Consider the following 27142-nt stretch of genomic DNA (forward strand, 5'->3'; position numbering starts at 1 on the left):
GTATTTATAATATTATTGTTTATTATTTATATAAATTTAATCAAACTAAATACTTCCAAATTAATTACCATTTACAACTGTTATGTATTATAATTTAAATATCAAGGTCAAGGATTTGTCCAAAATGTTATTGCGGGGCCTATTTAATGGGTGTTTGGTTTTACTTTTAGTCTTCATAGACAGCTCGATTTTACTCCTATCGATGAATCAGAATCATATTGACGAATATTTGAAATATGGGCCCGTTGATTATTTTTTTCAAAAAATCGTGGTGGAGCCTTGAATGCCCATTTCTCTGTGCCATTATTCTACAGTCAGAACCGCCTTTGGCCCCTGATAATATTATACACACAGTAAATATAGCTAGTTAACACTAGGAAACGTTACCATCAAATTTGACTATCGATTTTAACGATATAGTAAATAATAATAGAGTATATATTTAGTCATTTAGAGATCAGAAGATTCACTTCAGTTTTTACTAGCAAACTCAATAAACAATAAACATAATATAAATATTATAATATCCAACTTAATATATTACATTATAGATTTAACATTCAGAACTTTGAGACGATCAATATGAATCAACATTACGAATCATCGTTAAAAAAAAAATAAAACATTTTGCCTGATAAAATATGCGATGTATACACCGCGTGGATCCATATATTTTTAAGTTATATTGTATATATGCAATTATAATACAAGGTATCGCTTCGTACTTAAAATATTATGTATTGGATTGGATTATATAAATGCGTTAACGCCGAAAAAAATTGTGTGCAACTGGCGACGACAAAGGGTTGATACAATAGTGTGAAGTATTTATTGTTTGAATGGGTATAATATGTGAGCTAAGTACTACACAGTGGAAAACAATGGGCTGGCTTGTATACGTTGAGTTTTTTCTTTCAAGCGACTACCACACACTATTTCTGACCATTTTTAAAGCCTTCCCCGACCAAGGCACTCTAAACGTATTTTGAAAGTAATTACACTTAATTACAGCACTATTTGGTCCACTTCTAAAGGTTCTTTTGTGATCGCTATTCACCACCGTTGTTTTCTATGTTATATGAACGTCATATATAACCAACACTAATTTTCTCACTAGGAGGCAGTAAACTTGTACACCCAATTGGTTTTTATGAATTATTTTTTTGCACAACGCAAAAGTTTTCGGCTATCGATCTCTGCAAATATAAAAACATTAATAATTTTAAACATGCATTTTAATGCAAAATATTACATCCAATATGGTACACAATAAGAGTGAATGATATTACGCAGATGATATGTATTTAAAATTATACGAGGCGAGTTGATTTTTTTTTTTTTTTTTGAAACATTTTGGTTACATTTTGATTATGATTTCCAAGATCAAGCACACATCGACGGGTTTAGGATAGATGTTAGGCCAGATTAGTCCAGTTAGTGCTGAGGTAATTCGATAAGAATTTTCAGATGATATATAATGAGTTTGCTTGTTTGATAGTTCCCAAGCCGGGACTTTATATTATGAAAAACCTATTCTAAAATTTCAAATAAAAATTAGTCGACCGCTGTATATTATTAAGAGAGAAACGGTCGATCGCAACTCCTCGGCGACCCTCGATCGTCATGGCAACGCATCGATTGTGTCCGGGCGTTGGAACTATTCCAAATTACCTGCGGGGGACCTGAAATAATTATTTTTTATTATTGTTTTGCTCGGCTTGCCGTCCACGCGAAACAGTATATAACTCATAAGATATCGATCAAGTTTGGTTACTCCGCGTACTTTTACATGTTCCTACCTGTATATTCATAGTGTCCCGCGAGGATTTACCCATTGCGATATCTTACGAAATAATGGAGATATCAAAATTCTGGTTTTATAATAAGATTCATAGGGATATGAACTACATTTACTTCATTTTTAAATTTATTTTAATGTTTTTGTAAAAAATTTAAGAAATATATTTTTTTATTTAAATATTTCCAAAAAAAAATTAAAGATAACCATTTTGTAGAGTTTATTTTTCTAAAAATATTGACGTTTCAAAATTTTATTTTCATTAATTTCCTGATTTTTAATATTTTTTCTAGTTTTGAAGAAATAAAATATGATTATAAATGTATAACCATTAGGAACACGGAAAATATTCGGCCGGCCATATGAGAATGCGCGCGGCGCGGCGGGTCATATGTTTGATAACATTACGGTGTTAAATAATACGTAATTTTCCTCGAAACTAAAAAAAATATTAAAAATCAGAAAATTAATGAATTAAAATTTTGAAACGTCAATATTTTTAGAAAAATAAACTCAACAAAATGGCTATCTTTAATTTTTTTTAAAATAATTAAATTAAAAAATATATTTTTTAACTTTTTTACCAAAACGTTAAAATAAATTAAAATATGATAGGTATAATTGTAGTTCTTATCTCCGTGAGTCTTATTACAAAACCAGAATTTCGATATCACCATTATTTCGGGAGATATCGCAATGGGTAAATCCTCACGGGACACCCTGTACCTATATATATATATATCAAAGAAATAATTTGTCTTTCGATGCACGGGATAACTGATGTTTGAAACAGAGAAACAGACTATGAAAAAACGGTAGGTTATTATTCAAAATTCCACGCTGATTTTGCCGTTTAAAAGACTATTATGGATTTACACCAAAAATATGATGAAAGTGGCCCATTCGAATGTTAATGAGCTTCTTAATTTAATATTATTTTATTTATGATTAATTCATCACAACCAAGCAGTGGCGTAATTTGGAATTGGTTCTTGGGTGGGATAGAAGTTTACGTATATTATCATCCTAGGGAACACACCCCTCGAACATTAAATTCCATATACCATAGTTACTGTATTACCTACATTTGTTTTTATAAATTAAATGAGGTAAATGGTAAAATAATGGTGTTAAATAAGTTATGTTTTAACTATATGAGCCTTATAATTTTCTTGTCATGTATTTTTATTATTATTATTATTATTATTATTGTTGTTGTTGTTGTTGAGATATCATATAGTTTTAAACTAGTAAAATACAAATACATCTCAACTACGACGATGTCCATGAATTCTAATTTTAAAATCTTTCAAAGCCTACAAGTGACTGTCGGAATTCAATTATGGTTATTTAAATCCCCATATCCCCCTAACCTAACCTAACCTAACCTCCATGATTACGTCACTGATACAAATTATCAAATTTAATATGCCACTTATCATTATAACTATATTATTTATTATGCATTTTTTATTTCTTTCGTTTTATATTATTTTACATTATTTTTATAAATAATTATATTTATTATTTGTATATTTATAACCTTCCCTATTTTACAGGATATATATTGTAATCGTGTATATATTAACATGTGAGGGCAACTGCAGGTACATTTTGTTGAGGGCAACTGGTACATTTGGTCGAGGGCAACTGGTATATTTTAAAAATCCCGATAACAGCCGTGGGGGGGGGCAACTGGTCAACACCCCTGAGTACAACCGACACACGTCCTGCTAGCATCATACGTGTACGAATCGACAACGGTGTGGGCATATTAACGATGTGTGTTCCGCAGCGTTTAACTTCTACAGTTATTGTGTAATTAGGGTAGGTAGATGTAGGTAAGTTTTCGATAAGGTTCAAAGTTATTTTGCCGATCTCAATCCCCCCCCTCCCCAAGCCACACAGTTTCGACGCGTTGGCCACTGGGCTCGCACAAAAAATCGACACCCTCCGTGCGAACACAATTATTATTATAAATATATATCATGAAGAAGATGTTCACATTGACCGGGGCATAGGGCGCAATATGTTTGACGTTTGCAGGCGGTGCAGCGGAGCAGCGCGTCGTATTTTATGGGCGACCACCCGCGCGCGTCGCATGACCATACTATTATAGTGACAAAATCGGTTTTTACGAGAGAAGCACGCGCCCTACTCTAAGGGGTGCGGGTGGTGGACGGGTGAAAACATATTGTGCAAATCGACAATACACGAGCGGGCGCGCGTGTGTGTAAATATAATATACAATAATAATAATAACAACAACAATAATAATATTATGTGTATATGTATAATATAATAAACGATATATTTACTGGATCACGTGCTTGGCCACTTAACCGACCGAGTGTATCCGTTTCACCGATTTTCACACGGTGTCGGTACGCGCGCGCCGCCGTTCCCCCTCCTCGACGACGCCGTGGCGGCACGACTACCCGCCGCGCCGGGGTGGTGGATTTTTTTCCCGTGTTTCCACCGTATTCGCGCGCTCCCCCTCGCACGCCGGTGAACCTTGACGGCGCGCTGCCCCGGTGCAGTTGACTCTCGCGGATCGCCTGCACCAACAATGCGCAGATAATTGGACGCAATGATAATAATAATGTACAATATAACATAGTAGAATATATAAAACATAAGAAAATGTTTTATTTTTTCAATGCACCGAAATTGCACACCCGATGAACACTATTAACACACAAACGATTGTATATTATACCCCGATGAAAACTACCGTGAGACCGCGCGATATATGTTGTAAGTACACAACAACGCGTGATGTTTAAGTAATTTTTTAAATAAACCAACTATATACAAGGTGATTGGCCAAGCATGCTCACCCCCCATTGTTTTCCTTTACTAATGAAATTGTTCATATTTTAATTTTTGAAATTTTCAAATATACTCAAAGACCATAGTTTTCAAGTACTTGTGATATTTTATTCTACTTAAATAAGGAGTGTCCTGTGGCGATACAAGCTTCTGTTTTTCAAATAAGAACCCCCCTTTTTACTGTAAATTATTTAGAAAATCATTGTTTTTTTTTTTTTTTTTTTTTAATGTTGATATACCTAATAAAAAATTCGAATGAGTAGTTTCATAGTTTTTAAATTTTTGTACTGATGATAATAGTCCTTAAAAATCGTTTTACAAAAGTATAAAATACCTACACGTACCTACTATTTGAACTTGTATATATGATAACTATATTAAGTCGTTTTTACGAATTATTCGTGTTGATAAATTAATATTAATGAAATAATGACTAATATTTCTAAATCCACCATAGACCTATGGTATAAACCTAAGCCTATATAGACCTTTTATCCTAAGAACAAAACTATGCTCATTAGAATTTTGATTTCAATACGTCGAAATTCTCAAAAAAATTATCCGCTTGATAATTGAAAGTAAAACATTGCGGTTCTCATTTGAAAACAAAAATCTGTGTCGTCACAGAACACACCTTAAGCAGTACAAAGAAATCTCAACAATTTGAAAATATGGTCTTCGAGTAGGTATGTTTAAAGATTCTTAAAATCAGATTTTGAACATCTGCATTAATAAAGAAAAAGGGGTGTTAACATGCTTAGTGAATCACTCTGTATGTAAAACGTGAAAAAATAAACATATGAGTGAACATTTTATATTTTTTTCAAATGAAACGCATTACACCCGTTTTACCGATATCTCACTGATTAAGTGTAATGTTAAATATGTAAATACCGTAAACTATAATATAACGCGGTAACGATTTCGGGTGGTTATAATAAAGAATTATTCCATTTGGTTCCCTAATAAAAATGTACGGTAAAATTAACTTTAGTTTCACCTGACTGAATAGTAGTAACTACCTACCTATATTTACAAGTCTTACGATTTCAGGCTGCAATTTCTATTCTCTACAGGATTTTATCTAAATCACACGCGTAAAAGAAAACGGAGAAATATACCTTTTTGGAATCGGAAGCTTTTAAGAATAGTTTTTATTCCGGACCAAAAGACGAATATAAAATTAGCGTTGTGATGTCTGAAGGAGCATATAGTGCTCTTTAAAGGATCAAATGGCTTGGAATGTAATCGCGAACCCCAATACACGAAAATAAAAGGCACTATAATTTTTTCCTCCCTTCCTACATCATGACAGTCGCTATTGCCAGGGGTCGCCGCCAGTGAACAACATAATTTTTGCATCAGTAGACTTTTTTCACATCAAAATATTTATTTCGCGCAATGCCCACATATTCTTTTTTGATAAACGCGTTTACTAGCCCGTGACAAATTGTATTATTTGTCAAATTTTTTATACGTTATATGGTATTATGTTATACAACAGCATGTTTTTATTCAGATATTCATAGTGTTATAAAATGAAAAATATATTCATATTTATTACAAAAATCTATATGCTTTTTAAACAATTTTTTATTTTTTATTTTTTTAATAATACAATAATAATGATAAAATATTTAATTGTATTTAAATCTATAGGGACTTAAATATTTATTAAACTTTTAGTATATTTTTTGTAGGTTTTTAAGCTTATAGAATTATAAAACTTGTGCTTGTGTATGTTTGGTAAGGATATATTGCTAAAAATCTCGGGTGGTCACCCATCCGGGAGCTAGCAACTGCGGCTGGTACGTCACTCAGCGCGTTTTCGCAGTTTGAGCGTACGTCTGCGCCTCACCGAGCCACTAACATATTATTATTTTATTAAAAAAGGAGAGAGACCTTTATATTATTGCTCTGAAACCATTAAATATAAAGAATGATTTATCGAGTATAATAATCTATCTCATTTTCTCTTTTATAATACCGAATTTATTTGAATATTGATTTGTAATTTTAAAATATATTTGAAAAGAATAGATTTTTAGTTAAAGAAGTATATCTTGTACACTGACACTTTTTTTACACAATAAAAACCGTTATTTTTCCTGAAAATTCTTAAGTCGATTATATTTATTATGCTTATACCTAATGAATCACATTTACCAAGTCCATATTCAGTGGAGTTATTTGAATTTAAATGCAATTTATGTTTACATTAACTTTGCATAGAAAGTAAGAACAAAATATATTTGTTTTTTATTTACACTTATATACAGGAATAAAAATATTATAATATGAAGACATGTTCGCAGCTACATTAGCGAGAAACCGGGTAAATTATGGTGACAATAAATCAAGAACTATTACAGGTGTTATCTAATTCTCCATTAGTCGTGACCAATCAATAATCGATACAGTTTTTAGTTTCAATATTTTGATAGATGCAGCCAGTACCTAATATTACATTTATTACCTATGTGTAGATCGATATTTGCTTGGTTAGAAATAGTAATGTCTTATTCATGATATTTTAAGATTTGTTTACAACGAACGCGTACCTTAAAGGAAAATATAATGGCGATCAATTTTGTCAAAAAAAAAAAAAAAAACATTATTTGGTAAACCTCATACTTATGAATAAATTTGGTTACTAAATATAAAAAGCTGTCGGTAGGTACAATTTTTAATTATTTAAATCATATGCAGTCTTCAACTGACCGCGACCGTGGCCCGTGCTTTATTATGTATACATATAATGAGTGTACGCAAGGGTCGCTTAGTTGCAACGGTGATGCAAATTATCGAACCGTGGAGTATAAAACAAAGTCATATTATTCTATCATTGAACACGGTGTGTGTGGGGTGGGGGGGGGGGGTATAAGACAAAAATTATAGTATATGAATAATAAACGCGTACCTATTATACTACAAAAACCAAAACAGTTTGTTGAAATGATAATATTATGTGGAAACGATGCAGTGATATCCAACAAGATGATAAACAGTATAATATATGAGAAAGTGAGATAGAAATAGACGAAAAGGTTTATACCTAATTGTGCGCCAAGTATGATATAAAGAATGTTCAAATATCATATAAAAATTATCTTTGTATGTATGGTCCTAAGATTTGACAAACCGCACTGTTTACGATTTCCGTGTTATAATAGTCAAAACCAACTCATTTCACATAATATTATACAAATATTATTAAACTTAGTGTAATTAAATACCTTATTGCTGTATTGCATTGCACCGTCAGTCGTCACCAAACTTTTTGGATTTATTTTTAACTGCAACCCACGACTGGTTTAGTATTATAAAAAATAAATAAAAGAAACGATACTATTTCTGATGGTCATAATTTTCAAAATGTACTAAAATTTAAAACTATCCTAAGTGAGTGTTATTATACGTTAAAACGAATGTTTTGTAATCAAAATCATCGTAAAACATCGATGACGTGCTAACATTGTATATTATGAAATGTGATGTGTAACCTAACCTTTAGTTATAACAAATCGGAAATAATGGATTGTAATTTAACGCGCTATGTGCACATATCGTGTTAATAATAATAAAATAACGGCCCGAAAAAATATTTATACTAATGAAACCTGTTAGGCGTGACTAGAAAAAAATCCTCGCTAATAACAATGGAGAAAAAATACTATGTGCTTCTAATTAAAGTATAGAAGGAAACGGTAATGGAAAATACGATAAGAATAAACGTCGGAAGGAAGGAAGGAAGGAAGGAAGGAAGGCAGGAAGGAAGGAAGGAAGGAAGGAAAGAATGCCTGAACGTACTTAGTTATTAGCCGACACGGATGATGACGGGGTGAAAAAAATTCAGAGCGGGGGAGTGCATATATAGTGAAATGTTGGATGGATAGACGGGAACGGCAGCAAACACGGCACGTATGTTTTCTTCGCTACCCTCCCCACTCTCGAGCCGACATCAGTTGCCCCTAAATATATATATATATACCGGCCGGTTTCCACGTCGCAATATCCTATCCGACCAATCCGGAAGTACTCGAGGGGAGTGATTTGTCGTGGGCGCCGGTACCCGATTGGTCGTCATCGATTTTTCCGACGCCGCGCCCCACGCGCGTCCACCGTCGTCGCGCGAGCGGCTCCTTTACGCGCGGCGCTCTGGCGTACCTCGATTCCGCCAGCGGGTCAGTTGTACTGTCGCGTCTGGTCTGATATCATTCTCTCCCGAATTGTATACATCACCACACCGCCGAGCTTTTTCACACTTAAGACAAACACACACTGACACAGTCATATGCACACAAACGCCGTATATATATTGTGGAACACGTGTACGATTCGATCATATATAAAAGTCCACCGTTTTGGTTTAATCGAAATCGACCTTTTGCATACGCTATTTGTACGTATGGCAGTGTCGGAAATAATCGTAACGATCGGGTGAACGATCTATCGCGTGAATAATTATTATGTTGGACATCAAAACGTCGGATTACCTCAGCAGAAATGGGACGTTCCCCAACTTATCAATGATTTTTGCCGGTACGTGTTTGCATTTCTTATTTTTACTGACAGGATATAGCACATACTGTATGTTTTATACTACTTTAATTTATTTCAAATCAATAACTATATACATGCAGTGATACCTATAGCTAGGTACGAGCTTTATTCGTTTCAAATCGATAATATTTAAACTGAAAATCTTATTATTATTATTAGAAACCTACTTAATGCAGTTATTTAGTATTGTATGTTGCATCAAAATACATGGTATTTACATTTATTGCATGTTTTTTAGTTCATATTATTATACTATGATAGGTATACTAATAAATATTTTGAACTCTTCAACTCACAACCACATACTATCTATACCATATGACTGCCTATATGTTTCATTTCTCAATATTAACTTTCTTATAATAGCTTTATTTCTTTATGATATAAGTCTGTGGCCAATATAAATAAATGATTACAAACCGTCTAAACGCTCTATATAGTATCTACTTAATCTATAGTATATTTTAATAATGTAAAGTCAGTAAGAAATTATGACATAAACATGAAAATAATAAATGAAAACCTCTAGCAAGTCTTTCTACATGCTGTATATAGTAAGTTTCGAGTGTGCGTCGTCTTTTATTTGGTCGGGGTTATCGTTTTGGACGTAAAAATTTTAATTCAGTGATAAAATCGTTAAATATGGAAAACGATTCTAATAGGATAAATCTTGTACGCTTCTAATTTTAAGATATAATCATTCACTAATATATTATAATAATGGTAATTTATTTTTCTATTGAAAAGTTATACGGTAGGTCAAATTCTACTCTAATCTAACCTACCTTTATATTAAATTAAAATATTTGTTATAACTAGGGAGCGAACTTGATTGTAATAAAAAAAATCAGAATATGTATATAAATATGTAATTATTTTTATCGAAATATATAAAAAAAATATTAAAAAATTTAAAAAAGTATATCAAAAAAACGTATTAGGTAGTAGATATTGAAAATTACAAAAAAAAATATTTTATAAATGAAAGTAATACAAACGATGTAGGTATATAAAACTAGTATTATTCTGGAATATAACAATGCGAAAAACATATTGTTGAAGGTTTGCAAATGAAAAATTGCGACTGTTTGGTCGGAGAATACTCTTATATTAACTAAACGACCGTTCGAATAAACTGTCTAATTGATTTTAATGTTTCCTCGTAAATTATACTAACAATAATTCTTTCGGATGGCACTTTCATCTGGAATTTGTTGTCCGGTATATTTCTCTAAAAAATCTGTGAATTCTCGATTTCTCGATTTCTCGAATCTTGTTAATTTAGACGAAGCAGATAATGTTTAAAGTCGTCGAAAATTAAAAATCACTAAAATATGTACTTGTTTACCAAATATGTAAAAATATGTATTTATACCAAAATATGTAAAAATATTTAAAATAAATTTGGGGTTATTTTAATTAGAATGATCTAAATCGTATACATTTTTTATCAGATTTAAAATATCTCATTCTAATAAAAATATATATTTACAATTAAATCCGTTCCCTAGTTATAACTAATAACATCATATGTATTAACTATTATGTATTTAATATCAGCTAATAAATATATATCGACGTACCTACCACATAAATATAACAGTGTGAATAGGTTCATCGCATTAAATTCTTAATAGGTAGCTATTAAAAATAATTTGAATGTTTTGAAAATTTTGAAAATTTAATTGCAAATAACGAATAATAGTACAGGAAACAAAACTTTCCACTCCTTCTCTATATGAATAGTATTTTATAAATTGAAAAAAAAACCGTTTTTAAATAATCAATGTCGTAATGAATTTTCATGTTTAAAAATCTATTTAAAAACATTGTGTGCCTACTGTGCCTACATATATTTTTTGTAGTTTAAATTTGTACGAGAACAACTTAATATAACCTTATAATATGGTTCAAAATTTTTTACTGTAAAAAATATTGAGTAAATATTATAGTTAAAAAAGAAGAAAACGTCAAAATGACAAATGTCTGTAAATATACTCAAATTCATATAAATATATAGATTAGAGTTATCCAACATATTATTAATATTAATATTTAGAATAAATTTCAAGTAACTACACTTTATCATTTCACAAAAAAAAAAAAAAACGATTTGGTCGAAAAAATATGTTGCGTAAATATTTCCGTTTTTCTATAATTTTTTCTTTTCTTAGTTTTTCCGAATTATTTGTAATTTACTTTTTTTGACACTATATTCTAACTAAATTAAATTTTCTACCAAAAATCATTACCAAAGTTTAAGATTGAGATTTTTACTGCTCCTGAAAGTTAACACACACACAGACCAATAATTTGAAAATGTATACATATTCATACAATTCATCTATCTCTCATAGGTCAGCATAGAACCTTAGACAAACCGTGAACAAAATTTTAATATTTCCAATCATTAATAAATATATCACTTTGTAAATTGTTTTCAATATCATAGAATTAAATAAGAATAATATGTTAAAAAAAAAAAAAAATGCAACATAGTAATTAAGATTGGCAGAATTTATTTATAATGTAGGTATATAAATCTACCTTATGGCTATAGTATTAAGATTTATCTGAAATTTTAAATAACTTAACAGTTTATAATATATTATTATGATACCTATACTGGCTATACTGATTACTGATCAAATAAGTTTCAAAATAACTAAATTTTTTGAAGTAGTTCAAGGCGAAACTATATATAGACGTATCTATAGAATAAATATTATGAGTACCTATATTAGTACAAAGCATTATAATATTGTAGTCTAATCTTAACACATAAGAATTATCTTCTACACTTGGATGTAGCGAAATTGCATATCTCTTTCGCCGACCAAAATTAAAATATTATTTATTATTATTTTAAAAGTGGTAACTATGACTTTTCTAAAATTATCCTTACCAATATAATAGGTGTTATCGTTCACTAACACAATAACTTTAGGGCCATGACTACTCATAATTTAAATCTTAAATTCTATTTTGAAATTCTAATTTAAGAGGTAAAGGTCGGGGAACTGCCTATTTTTAATAATTTAAAAATTAATATGAATTTTACTAGCAAAAACAATACTTATTTTTAGTTAATATTATAATTACTTTCACTAATCAATTATGCAAATTCGACTTCAAAACTACAATAATAAAAGACAAAATAACAAACGCGCCGTATTTTAAGTAATTTAAATAGTACCTATACTTATGAAAACTTAACATTATTGCTATTTTCTATGTACATATGAATATATCATAGACAGTATGCGAATGGTATTAAACATAATAAGTACAAAAATAAAAAAGATAATGTATAAAAAACTTAGTTACTTATTTCCTTTAAAAAAATGATAAAAAGTAATATTTACAGAAATTGTAAAAATGTATGTAGTAACTACGTAACAATAAGCATATTTAATATTGTCACTGCCTCATACTAAACGATTAATGTCTATTCAGTATTGGGGCTAGGTAAATTGAGTCCGAGATAAGTTTGGTACATTTTGAAAGCGGTAAATTGAGTCCCGGGGAAAAATAGGTAGTAGGTAAGTTGAGTCCCGGAAAAAATAAGGCAGTAAGTAATTTGAGTCCCAAGGGAAAAAAGATTTACCTATATGCATTTAAAATTTAAAAATGTGCACTATAACATTTTTATTTGTGATTTGTGGACATTCATTGACTGCATGTATATGATTTTGAAAATAGCAACATGCATTTTTATTGCATAAAAAATAATTATATAATTAATAAAAATTCAATTAAAATGCATGTTGCTATATTCAAAATCATATAGGTACATGCAGTCAATGAATGTCTACAAATCAAAAATAAAAATTGTATAGTGCATATTTTTAAATTTTAAATGCATATAAATCGTTTTTCCGTGGGACTCAAATTACCTACAACTTTATTTTTTCTGGGATTCAACTTACCTACTACCTATTTTTCCCCGGGACTCAATTTACCGAGTTAGGGTCATTTGGGACTCAATTTACCAACCCCGTCAGTATGCAGTGTTTGATTGTAGATTGTATTTATCAGTTTTGAATTTGAATTTAAAATATATATAAAGTTCTTAATACAATAATTTAAACTATTAAAATTATTAATAGTATAAATTAACTTTATATATATTATTATAACTATATTATTTGTAATATTTGATTATAATCTATTGTTCTAACACTTATGTAATTGAATTTTTTTTAGATACTCATTATAAAGGATCATGGAGTACACATTCATCAGGGCAAACACAAGGTGTGTATTTAGAATTATTTTTTATAAAATAATTTAATGCTATATACAGATTTCAGATAAAAATAACTTTACGACTGAATTACTTATACATTAATAATAAAGTAAACAATCCATTCACTATTTTTCTAGCATACAATTTATTAAAATTTTTGTAACTAAGTATTTTTGTTGTTTCACATGTAAAACAAAAGTATTTGATTAGGTATTCAAATATGCTTAAATAATTCCAAGGTAACAAATACTAATCAAAAATACTAGAAAAATTACTAAAATTAAAAGTTTTTTTTATTATTCCTAAAACAGGCGTAGGTTCTTCTCGGAGTTCAATATAATTAGTTTAAATTATACTTATAAATAAATTACGTTACTTATTAAGAAGTTATTTTTTTATTTTATTACTTTTCACAAAAATCGAGTATTTTGCAAAATTAATTTCATTCAATTACAAAATGGTATAAATCAATTGTGTGAAATAGATATATATATATATTATTATTTATTAATAATTTAAATAATATCAATATCATCGTGCAAAATAAGAGTCAAATTCAAGAACGTCTCTTTAAACGATATAAATGATAACATGAATATGGTAGAATATTTGAAAAGAACATTTTGTTAAAAACATTAAAAAGGGGAAAAGGTTATCCTAAATAAACACATGGCATGATTGTCACGTTGTCCAGTAAAATCAATAAAATCATAAAAGAGACCTTACCTTTTGATCGTCGACTAACTTATATTCTCTGCTTTTTTACGTCCCAATCAAGTCAACAATTTTAGGGGTGAAAAGGTCTAGTATAACAAATGCGCTTGATCACGTGCGAACACTATCAAAATGTTATCGTCTGAGCCGTTTCGGACAGACAATCAAATAACATCCGCATGGATGAGCAATTCTTCTTGCATGTAAAGTAGATGTTATCCATTGATTTTTTGTTGTTACTCTGTTTTCCTCTCCCTCTTTGAATAGGATTATCACGAAGAACTTAAACAGCATTTGTATGTTTAAAAAAAAAAAAAAACTATACAACGAAAAATTGAAAAAAGTTTAATATACTTTAATATTTATACTTTATAATAGGCATATCATTTTTGATTGCAACCACACCAAATCATTATAAATTTAAAGTATAATTTAAAATACCACGTGTGTAAGTTGAAAGATGAAATTTAATTTTAAGCTTACTAAATTTCTAAAAAATTAAACATTTTATATATAATACAATTTAATAAATCATGGGTAAGTTATTAATGGCTGCCTAGTAATTAAAATAATTTGCTATAATAGTTGATTATTTTATATTTGCGATTATTATGATACATATTGAATATAATATTAATTCATTACAATAAATGATAAATTTGAATAAATATAAACATGCAGAAAAAAAGAGGCAGGTAAGTCGTGGATTTCGCTCTGCTATGTACAGTAGGTTACAAGCGGGTTACTGTAAGGATGGAATTAAATCTGAATCCAATGATATTATATCATTGTATACGAAAAACGATTCTGAGCGAAGACGGTTTATCTGTCTAGGATATATTATAGATTATTAAAAAATTTCAAATCTTAGATATAAAAGGAAAATTTTTTATGAATTTCTAGCGTAAAATAATTTACGAATTTTCGTGATTTTTACGTATGTTGTCAAAATTCAAATTTTGAATGCTAATAAAAAAAAATTGTGACTATACATATATTTCTTTTATTTTTCAACTGCTATTGTAACAATATGTTAAGAGCCTTGTATTACATTTTCAAGCTTTTCTGCCTAACAAATACATTTTTATCGATATTAATTTTAAAAAAACTAATAATGATCGAAAATTTCAAATGCCTATGAATAGTTCAACTTAAGTCGAAATTTTTTGAAAATTGCATGGTGGTGGATAGAATATACTTATATACGATCTAGGACAAATGGACGTAGCCATTTGGACGTGGCCATTTGGACGTGGCTGTTTGGACGTGGGGACAATTGGACGTCAAAAAAAAATATATATATAAACCATATTTGCATTATTAAATTAATTAAATTAATAAGCTATTTATATTTATACGTCAAAAATGAATATAAAATATTTAAATATACAAATAATTCATAATATCTAAAAATTTATTGAATGTCAAACATAGTTTTTTATATTAATTATATTATCTACCTATCTTATTCTGTTGTTATATTAAAAAGTGGTCATCATCTTATTTTAATGTAATGAAATATTTTGTGCGATTCCGCGTAAAATGATATTTTAGTTCTATTGTTATAACTTTGAACAATTTTTAAAATACGTCTATCTGCGTCAATAAATTTTTTTAGTTTTTTGGGGGGACTCTCACCAGCTTCAAGTTGGTTATAAAATACATCTCGCCCAACTTGTACTTTTCGTAAACAGTCGATGAAAGACCACAAACTAGGATGTTGAACTCCCATTTCGACATTTAGTCGTCTATTAGCTTCTTCGGCATGGTTGTTGGTCCTATCTTGACCATTCAAAACTCGTTGGTGTAAATTCCAAATGTGTGGTGGGAATAATGCTGTCCGACGACCTCTTCCGTTTCTATTAACCCTTGCAACATAATTGTCCTCAAACCAATCAAGTAAAGGTTGTAAGCATTCTGGTAAGTCATCTCCTAATTGTTGTATAGCAGCATCTAGGTTTTCGATTGGGACAAATGAAAGAGCTACGACCATTTTTATAAATATTGAAAAATCAGCATCATTCTTATATCTTGAAGCAAAACCCATTTCGTTCATTTTTTTATGAAAGTTTTTTGTCAAATGATACAAACAACCGTGAATTTCAGCGTCAGGGTATTTTTTTTTTACGTCCAATTGTCTCCACGTCCAAACAGCCACGTCCAAACGGCTACGTCCATTTGTCCCTATTCGACTTATATAAACATTTGGTGAAAATTTCATGTATCTATGGTCATTCGTTTTAAAGTTACATCAAAAACCAAAATGTTTAGTTTGTTTTTCTCGATTATTTAGAAAAGCATTAAGAATTTTTCACTTTTGACCCCCCAAAGTACCAACTAGATTCACTTTCTGATCGAACGAGGTACTGAAGTAAAAATCGAAGCATTTTTACTGCCCCAAAACGTGATGACAGACACAAAAAATAAAAAATAAAAACACACATCATGGTAAAATCAATACATTTATCGCTCCGCTCAGAATCTAAAAGAAAATGTCTAAACTGCAAGATATCCGTAGACCATCAATTATTATAAATACTATGATTCCTAGTAAATAATAATATTATACTGTTTGATAATGAAATATTTTATGCATACATATAGACATCATATCAATAAAAGTCTCTACGCAGACATAGTGAATCACATAATAATTATCTTCATCTCTTGTCAGACGAAAAATAAAATGGAAGCTCTATTAACTATAAATACCTCGGGGTGGTTTTTTGTGTGTTATAAAACAAACCGAACGTGGACATCTAATTCTATTATAATCTCTTGTTATTCGACCACCGTCAAAGGCCACAGGCACAACGGTTCAATGAGTTTTGATTAGACACATCAAAGGCTTGTTTGTTATATACCACCGACCGCATTACTAACACCGCCCTAGGCTGTCCCGTCACCTTTGTAAAAGCGTCCAACTGTAAAAGCTGGTAAATGGCTGGGGTAGACTGGTGCGTTTCATATAATATTATGAAAATTCAACCAAAACATGAAGATAAAATACGCTCATACATTTTTTTAAGACAATTTTAATATGACATTTTATTTTCACATTCATATCCAACAAATCAGACAGTGCAAACAGCGCATATTTCGTTTATGTTGGGTAAATAATTATACGACACAAAGAATGATAAAATCTGTGTAGTTTAACAGTTTAACTTCATCAAATATAATCGTTCAAAGATTCGAGAAAAAAATTATATTTAAAATGTAAAAATAATAACAAGTACGATAATATGAATGGTCTATAGTCTACACAGTATGTCATAATATTTAAACACTTAATGCTTAAACTATATTTAAGTATAATAAGTTAGTTTGGAAAAATAACATAAAATTAATCATAGAAACAAAATTACTAGATTAAAACTTTAAATCAGTAGGTAGGTAGGAACGATGTTATTCAATACTTTCTATATACTTTGGGAAAAACTAAGTACATAGGAAATAAACGTAGCATTCAAATTTTAAGTTTTAAATCTATTAAAATCCGAAATTCCATTTAAGTCCAGATAAAAAACTACAAAAATAACTCTCCAAATTAGGTTCGTTCTGCGGTGACCGTTCTATTATTATTAATATCTGCGGACGTGAATATATAGGAATATAGTAGGTACTGCGAGTGAGATATATTTATAAATAATAAAGAAAATGTAATATTATGTACCGGATAAAACATTGAACACATTTAAATACGAAAACGTAAAACCTAATCGTACAATTTTGAAACACCCCCCCCCCCCCCATTCCTCCTCCACCAACCTTGATGTTGTTCGGAAAATGTATATTATGATAGTTACACGACCTACACAGGTCAGTTCATTACATGTTATTATTATTATATACATATAGGTATTCGACTTGAAAAGCTCATAAAAGAAGTATATCTATACAATATTATAGTAACGAACAATTGTAAGTTTAAAAAAAACATTGAAAAATAAAAAGCACTCTGCTGGTTATAATATTTTGTACAAAACGGTTATCGTCGGAATCTCGTTGGAAATGTGTTACGCGCGTTATTCGGTTCCATTAGTGCAGCGCGCACAACAATACATAGTCGTGCTGGCGCGACGACTATAGTGTGCTAGTCGACTAAAAGTGTCGTTGGCGATATTATTGTTATGATATAAATCGAACAAGTGGAGTGTGCATGGGATTATAACAATAATGGAGGGCGGCGGCGGTTATAATTAAAATTAAACTCCTCCGGCCGTGCGTAATCGCAAACGCTGCAGACACGGCGAAGCGGCAGCTTTTTCTCGTACTGCAGTTAATAATAATAATAATATATATTGGGTGGGCGGATTTCGCTAGTGTACCGCCGCCGCCGCTGACAACTGCGGCTGCCAAACGCCCCAACAAGTGACCGTGAACAAGAGTGGCCGGTATACTCGCGCACACAACAGGCGGCGCGGCGTTTAACTCGAACCCGAAATCCATCCCGTGGGATTACGACGACGACGACGACAGCCATGTCCAACCGACCGTGTCGCCCTCGCCGCCGATCGTATTATTATGATATCGTTGTTTTGATAATATGATATATATATATACGCGTGGTTTATTAAGTTTCTGTATCGTTTTTTATATACCGTGACAGCGGTGACTTCCAGATTTTTTACACCGATTTAAAGACATGCAGCCGACAAGCGACGCTTTTATACCTACTTGTCGTCGGGGTCAGATTTTGTCGCGATTTCCACACCCGCAACAGCTCTAAACGGAATAAATTACGATTTTTTAATATTGTTCGTTTCGTTTTCTAGCCCTCTTGCAGCACACGCAGCATTGGGTATTATATTATTTTTCTATATACTCGTACTGTTACTCAGAACTTTATTTCGAACTTATAGCCGTACAGGGGTGCCGAACCTTTTTTGGATTAAGAGCCAAATATTCCAATCAAGGGTTTGACAATTTTCCACGTGCCCTGCAAAGTTTGTAAACACTAACAAATAGAACATAAAAAATATAGTGATAATTTATTAATAACATCATAACCAATTTTACATTATAGGAACATATGATAATTTTTTTAATGCATACATATAATTTGTTTCTTTGACTTTTTTGAATAGCGTAATAAGTATTCACAATTTTATTTTTTTTCACGTGCCACTTTTGGCTCGCGTGCCACACGTGTTGTTATTGCCATTTGGGTCTTGCAACCGAATCCGGCATAGACGTAGAGAACGATTAATATAGATAGTCATATTCAACTGATGGAAAGATCTGACTGTACCGCGTGGTTTTGATCTTATATATAACTCTACATATTATGCAAAAAACGTACGGTTTTTTAGTAGGTTTTTGTAGGTTTTTGTAGGTACGTAAAAAATAGCAACAAATATAGTAGTTAATATGTTTGTGGTATCGGTATGGAACCGAGTCCACAGATAACATTGTGTCGTAATGTGCCATTTCGTGTCCAAAAAAATTTAAATCGACCTTACTCAGCAAATTTCCCAGTATATACCGTGGTTAGTTAATGATACCACAGTTACAATGACCAACCAGTAAATGATAAAAGATGCACCACACAGCAGACGACGCAGCTGTGAACTCGGCTTCATGTCTGTTGTCCTATAGTTATAAAATGTATGTGCATGTGCAACCCGCCCAACCACAGACTAAATGTGATTACCGCGATAAAGGATATATAAACTTCAATTGACCATAACTTCCAAAGTCTGAGCGACGTTTTTTAATCCCACCACTGTTCATAACTCGGCGGAATACACGAATTCCATCTTTTTTTTTTCAGGGTATATATGCCTTGTTTTTTCACGTTTTAAAATATGATTTTAATTATGGTTTTTTTTTTTTAATTTGAAATTTGTCTTGATATAGACACTAAAGTCATAATATCGACCAAAGTTTGAGTCTTCTCACGATTCAACTATTCCACTAATTATTATTGATGAATAAAGACGGAATATTTTGTCGTCCCGTATTAGAAAATAATTATGTATACTATATTACAATCATCATATATGATATGAGTTCACCCCCTCCCACTTCAGAAATCGGCTTATACAGTAGAGACGCTACTAAACTAGATGCAGTGAGGGTCGAACATTCAAAAAAAATATTTCTTAACCGTTAGAGGGAAAAAATATGTTTAAAAGGGTTGGGCAGAATAATGAACTTTGGCTGCGGTTATAGAGAGGTGGTACTTGACGTACAAGTTATGGACCGAAAGAGAAGAACGATCGTCCTTTTTCCCCTATGCTATACGTACCTTATCCCCCGCGATCCCTTTAAGCTGTCAATCAGTTCAGACGGCCGTACACGAGTCCACGTGCCGATAATGGAACTGCTAAAGCGTTTTTGTAAGCACTCAGATGTCAGACCCTGCCGAAAAGTATCACGTTTAAAATGCAACCTAAACGTCGCTTATCAAGTCAACCTGAAAGAATAACAAGTCACAGTTATTTACTCACTGACCCTTTTTTTTTACACTTCCCTCCGTGACAAAGTTATTAGACAAACCCCGGGGAAAAAACACAATTCCGGCCACTACGTCAACATTTTACAGAAGCAGCAGTTTATAATTAACCCAGCGAAGTGAGAGCCAAAATATATATCATAAAATAATATAACTTTTACGAAGTTATTATTTTGCTAAGAATCGCATGATTAAAGACAAAGTTAAATTTTTTCTTTCTTAATAGAAAAAAGTTTAATTAATTTTTGAAATTATAAATCTCTTATTACTTACGTTATAATTATTTTATTTAAATTTCATAGTATTATTAAGAGTTAATTATTTCCTTAAAACAATACAGTTCATTAAAATATATAACCTTTATTTAGAAATGATTAACTAAAACAATTTATCTATATTTGATTAAAAATTAAAAAAGTACCACTTTTTCTAAATAATATTTATGTTAAAGTGCCAAACTTCAATGTAAATACACAATAATGTAGATTTATTTTACACTTCAGTAAATGATTGTTCTTCTTATATTCATTAATTTAAATTTTTTATCTTTAACTTTTATTGTATACGATTCGTGTATACATGCAACCTGATTTATATGTTATTATTTTTCTTAAATACCCATGTAGCTATTTCATTTAAAATATAATTGGAATTTATTCTACTATAAAAAAAAATTATTATTTTATGAAAATAAGTTCGTAATAGTAATATTACCTATAATAAGCTGTTTTATTTTGGGGAAAAATATATCAACTTAGGTACCGCATACTGGTATACTATACCAACAATAGTAATATTTAAAAATTATAATAATAGGTGTCTGATTTAAGGTTGATACAACGTTGTTCAGAATCATTTTTCGTGTGCACTGTTTTATTATTGAATTCAAATTGAACACATCTATTACAGTGACGATTGACGAGGTACGCTCGAAACCTATTACACATCAGACCGACTTCCCCACTTTTTATACATACCACATATGTACTAATATTCGGTATTTCAAATATAACATATACGTATATAAATATATAACATATTAATATGTATTTAGATTGAGTTTAGTTTCTATGTGTTATGGATTATTAATAGTCTTAAATCTTAATATGCATTTGCAACTTAAAGTATTACGATTCAGGTGATTTAACTACTGTGGACATATTATATGAATAAAGTGTACAATGTACATTTCATGTCCATTATTTACGAAAAATCATTAAATAGCTTGTCTCCCATTATAGACCCTAGGGCCTAGAGTGACATTTTGGTAGTGGTTTTGTTTGCGCGCCCTGTACACAAACAATTCAATTCGACATACTCCCTATTTTATTGTTCCCTCGGGATATTTTTTTAGCCCCTTTGTACAAATCAATTCACTGAAAATTATTATTTAAACTGAATTTAATAGAAAAAGTATAAATTAAGAAGACATCATCTATTATTTTTTATATTAAACCATCGTGTATCTATTATTAATTATTTGATTAACATGTTTACAAATGTTAATAGATGTATAATGATACGTTTTCAATGAACAATATATGTTTAAAAAAATATTACTAATAATTAACTGAGAATATTTCATATTATTTCAGATCCATATCAAATGTTTGGAGCAACCAGCAGTCGATTGGCTAGCTCGGGTAAGTAAAAATAGATTATCATATTATGATTTATAAGTCTTATAATTTTCTTGTAGGACGTGAAAACCATCCTTGTTGTTTGTATATTTAACTTTACTTGAAATTTGATTTCATTATTACTTAAGTTTTTAAATTTTTATCTCATTTTCAAATAAATATCAAATATATGTTTTTGTTAAGTATTTAAAAATACTTAGTACAAGCTGTTTTTAAAATGTTTAAAAAAGTAATGTTTTTTTTTTGGAATACATATTATTAAGAGAATCACTACTATAATATAACTTTCATGGTTAAGACTTGTAACATTACAAATCTGTTACTGTCCTTTAATTAAAAATAATATTTCCAATCTTATAAAATAGAAACTAAAATATCCAATGTTTGGATACTTTTTTAAATATTTAAATATGTTAATAACTAATGTGATTCATGTTTATTGCTAAAGCTGTCTAATTGTGTAAAAAATATTCCCACGCAATACTTGACATTTTCCCGGCTTTGGTTTGAATTATGTTTGGGTCGCGTGTATTCAATCGACTTTTGCCACACTCTTGGCTACAGCCCATTCGTCACGGTCTATGATGCCCCTTATATTTTTATGTACTATCTGACAACCAGACACACGCGTTTCATTTGCCCCTTTATTTTATGTCATTCTATATCCATAATAATTAAGACAATACGTGTCTATTAATTTTTTTATATTTTCAGTAGGTATTTAACGTATTATCTACACTAACACTAAATATAAAATTGTATTCCAAATAAATATATTTAAATTTAACCTTCACAATTCTCTAAACGTTATTATGATTATTACGGAGTTTATTTTTTTATTAAGAAAGAAATTTTAGTTAACAGTACCTAAATATTAAGTTTCTGATATCAGTTATTACTTATTAGTAAAAATAAGCTTAAAAACTGTATAATTTAGTTCAAAATTTATAATAATTAATAACTATTGGTTTTATTAAATCAAATAATACAGATATAAATAACCAAACACAGCGTAATCATTAAAATCATTTTAACAGTATATGTTTTTATATATTTATTTAGGTTCTGGTCAAATACAATTGTGGCAATTTCTGTTGGAATTGTTGTCTGACAGCAGTAATGCAGCATGTATTACGTGGGAAGGTACGAACGGTGAATTTAAGTTAACCGACCCTGACGAAGTAGCACGTAGATGGGGTGAAAGGAAATCCAAGCCAAACATGAACTACGATAAATTAAGCAGAGCATTAAGGTGAATTAATTTGTATTTCATGAGTTTTATAATATATTTATCACTATATACACATTAATATTTTAAGTTGTTAAATTAAAATAGCCAGTAAACTGAACGTAATATTTATTTTTACCAATACAAGTAATTTAAGTATTTGCAGGGACTAGTATTCCAAAATGCTGAGTATATGGTGAAAGGGAAACAAAAGAACTATAATATAAATCCTCCTGTCACCACTATTCAAAAAACAACAATATTTTTAATCTATTGTAAAAAAAATATGTTGATTTATGAAATTATGTGTGCGTTATTAGGGAAGGTTTAATAATGCAGTTTATCTATTCTTATGTTTTGTGTTATATATGGATCTAACTGCCACGCTTGTCGGAATATTTTGATCACTTTTAAACAAAATAACTATATTCAGCCGATTTAACCTTTATGCATAGTGATTTTTGTTCTTTTCATAACATTTCACCTCGAACATACCTCAGTAATTGGATTTATAGAATGCCCTTTGCTCCGACAGACACGTACTCGCTCATCCAATGGGTACCAAAGGACTAACGTGTAATATATCCTAATTACATGGTTAGGGCGGCAGCAGTGCTATGGAAGCGAAGGGGTGTGAAACTGGCTTTGGGCGCTCTAATTGTACGCGAGGGGTTGTTGGTCGGTGATTGCCACTGATTGTGCGTTAATCACCCACGCCCTTCTTCCACGGAGAAAATGCGATACAACAGAAAACGTTTATTAATTCTGTAAGCGCGCTGAAGCCTCTGAATTCTCACTTAATCCAGACATTTCGTTTTTGATTTCTTCACCGTTTTAATACGTGTTTTGATGAAAAAAAAAACGATTCCAAGCGCGTTTCCGAAGAATGTAGAATGGCAGCATTTATTTTGTTTCAAACCAATAAAGGTTTTATTTTGAGCGATTTTCTTGTGTGACGAAAGCCAAATATTCAAATACCAAATACCAAATAATAATTTTAATTTATTTTTAGTGATTTGATTTATTATTTTTTCTCGTCACTATATGCGGTCCAATAATGATGTAAAATAATTGTAAATCGCACAGTAGTAAAAGTCATTCGATGTTTTTGGTTTAGAAATTAAATTAAATCTACGAGATTCAAAAGGGGTCCGGATATAAATTGATAATCGTGGGTTTGGAAACCTTTTCACCGTCAACTACGTACTTATATTACGACTCGAATCATTCCCATTAGCCTAAGTCCTAACGAACTATACTCCCACCTACACCTGATATTTAATCGACCTACATATAGAACTTTGAAATGATAATAATAATACAGAATTGAATTTTAAATTAAATTATTTAAAAAACAAATTGTAAGCTACAACATTTAAATGCGTAAACATATTTAAATGTAATTTAAACATTTAATTACTTAGACATAGATTTCCATTTTTTTATTAGTAGTTACTAATTTAAAATATTAAATATTTACATAGATTTAGTCGATTTACCGTTACATATATATTATTTGAACTAGAAAGTATACTTTATTTTTGGATATAATATTATTTATTTTCTACGTTGCCATTAAAAGTATGTTTTAAATATTTTTATTGATTTTCAGATATTATTACGACAAAAATATAATGACGAAAGTTCACGGAAAAAGGTATGCGTACAAGTTCGACTTTCAAGGGTTGGCAGCAGCTACTCAACCAGCTGCTGCAGATCCGTCTGCGTACAAATATCAATCAGATTTGTTTATGACAACCTACCACCATCATCACCATCATTCACCGAAATTAAACTTCATGTCACCTCATGCACCTGGAATAACATCTACAGCAGGTAAACTTCATATTTTATTACAATAAAATAAACAGAATAAAAATAGTTATCGTTCATTTCCCATACTAACCAACTTTTACGTGTCAGAAAGAAATAATATTTTATAATCATAGAAAACAAAAATATATTAATCTAAATACAAAAAGTCATTAACTTTGTTTTTTTTAACTGCAACAAATAAAACTAAAAGGGATGTTTGAAATTAAAATAATTCGTATAATAATAATAATATCAACGGTTAAAAACGGATTAAGTTAATTTTAATAACTTCAATTATTTTTATTTATTACTTATTTAACAGTTATTTTAGTAATTTATTTCTATGTTAACCTCACTATATAGAGGTATTCGTTTAATACCTATTACCTACGACAGAATATAATAAAATATTTCATTAACTAATGAACATGTTCGTACTATTTTGGGCTATGGACCAATTGCGCCTAAAACAAAATTTGTATTTAAGGGTCAATATACCAATTGCGCTGCATATATTTTTGGGTCAGTGTACCAATTGCGCTGCATATATTTTTGGGTCAGTGTACCAATTGCGCTTCTTATATTTTACGGTCAATATACCAATTGCGCTTGTATTAAAATTTGCCTGATATTTATTGATCAATTGATTACTAGCTAAAGTGACTGGTTTTAATATATTTTATACCAGTATCGGGAATTTTATGAAACATTATTATTATCACGCACATATTTTGATCACGGAAGTATGCATTTGAGTGATGTACGAAAATTGTATTATATATTTTTTTAAATTAGCATATTATTATTATACCTCGTGGTGACTAAATGAATTATTTTAATATCTTAATGTAGGCAATTGTTCTTTTATACTTATGATGATTATATTCTCCTTTCCTCGTAGTGAAAAAATGTATTATTGAACAAATATATTATTCTGTAAACTAACCAAATTATATTATTCTAAATTGTAATGCCATGTTCAAATTATAATTAAAAAAAAATATTATTATTATTAAAGCATGCAAAATACAAATATCGTGTAAACATCATATAAACTCAAAATCTTATTACTTTATGATTTAACCACCTATTCTCTGATTATTATTAATATTATTTTATTTTAGATTTCATTGACTAAACTGCATAAACCTTGTAAAACTGTATAATACATGTAAAAAATGTATAGAGCGCAATTGGTCTATCGACCCTAACATTTTTAGAGCGCAATTGGTCTATCGACCCTAAAATTTTTAGAGCGCAATTGGTATATCGACCCTTAAATGTTTAGAGCGCAATTGGTATATGAAAAGGTAATTTTAAGCGCAATTGGTAAACTCCCCTATTTTGACCTAGAAATGACCTAGGTGATCAGAAATTCATGTTTCAAAAATGTTGTTAGAAATATGACATAATCTTGATTATTTGGATTATGATCGTAATATAACCCTATAGTTATTTTCATAATACGTATTTCTAATCAAACCGTTATAAAAATATTTTTCAAATTATTATAGGTACATTAATAAATTTTGTGTAGATATCAAATTTGGACCAAACATTAGGAATAATTACTGATAGTAATATAGTATAATAGTATATACACTATACAATATACATATATACTAGTTGGGTCCCAGATTGTTTTATTTAGGCTTCAAAAATCCAGGACTATCCCAACTAAAATTTGGCACTCAACTAATATACAGGACTAAAATTAATTCAAGGCCCAACTCGGATGAATCGAATGCAGCCGACGCATAGTACATATATATATATATTATGCGATGTATATTAAACGCGAAAAACGGCGATGAATGGTTAATACAATAATATACCTGCAGTT

General features: G+C 30.2%; 1 protein-coding gene and 1 pseudogene across 2 annotated transcripts in view; one reads left to right on the forward strand and one right to left on the reverse strand.

Moving 5' to 3' along the window:
- LOC107162612 (DNA-binding protein D-ETS-3-like) overlaps nucleotides 1–27142 on the forward strand; it is a 63830-nt gene that overhangs the window by 26015 nt on the left and 10673 nt on the right. For both annotated transcript variants that reach the window (XM_089230562.1, XM_089230561.1), the window contains exons 6-9: nucleotides 13400–13450; nucleotides 22212–22259; nucleotides 23319–23508; nucleotides 25097–25320. In XM_089230562.1, coding sequence (XP_089086688.1) covers nucleotides 13400–13450; nucleotides 22212–22259; nucleotides 23319–23508; nucleotides 25097–25320 — 513 coding nt within the window. The remainder of the gene's footprint in view (nucleotides 1–13399; nucleotides 13451–22211; nucleotides 22260–23318; nucleotides 23509–25096; nucleotides 25321–27142) is intronic.
- On the reverse strand, nucleotides 15662–16278 carry LOC149054210 (uncharacterized; annotated as a pseudogene).

The sequence above is a fragment of the Diuraphis noxia genome, unplaced genomic scaffold, assembly GCF_037042655.1.
Source record: "Diuraphis noxia isolate RWA-SAM2 unplaced genomic scaffold, SU_Dnox_SAM2 contig0009, whole genome shotgun sequence".
Taxonomy (NCBI): Eukaryota; Metazoa; Arthropoda; class Insecta; order Hemiptera; family Aphididae; genus Diuraphis; species Diuraphis noxia.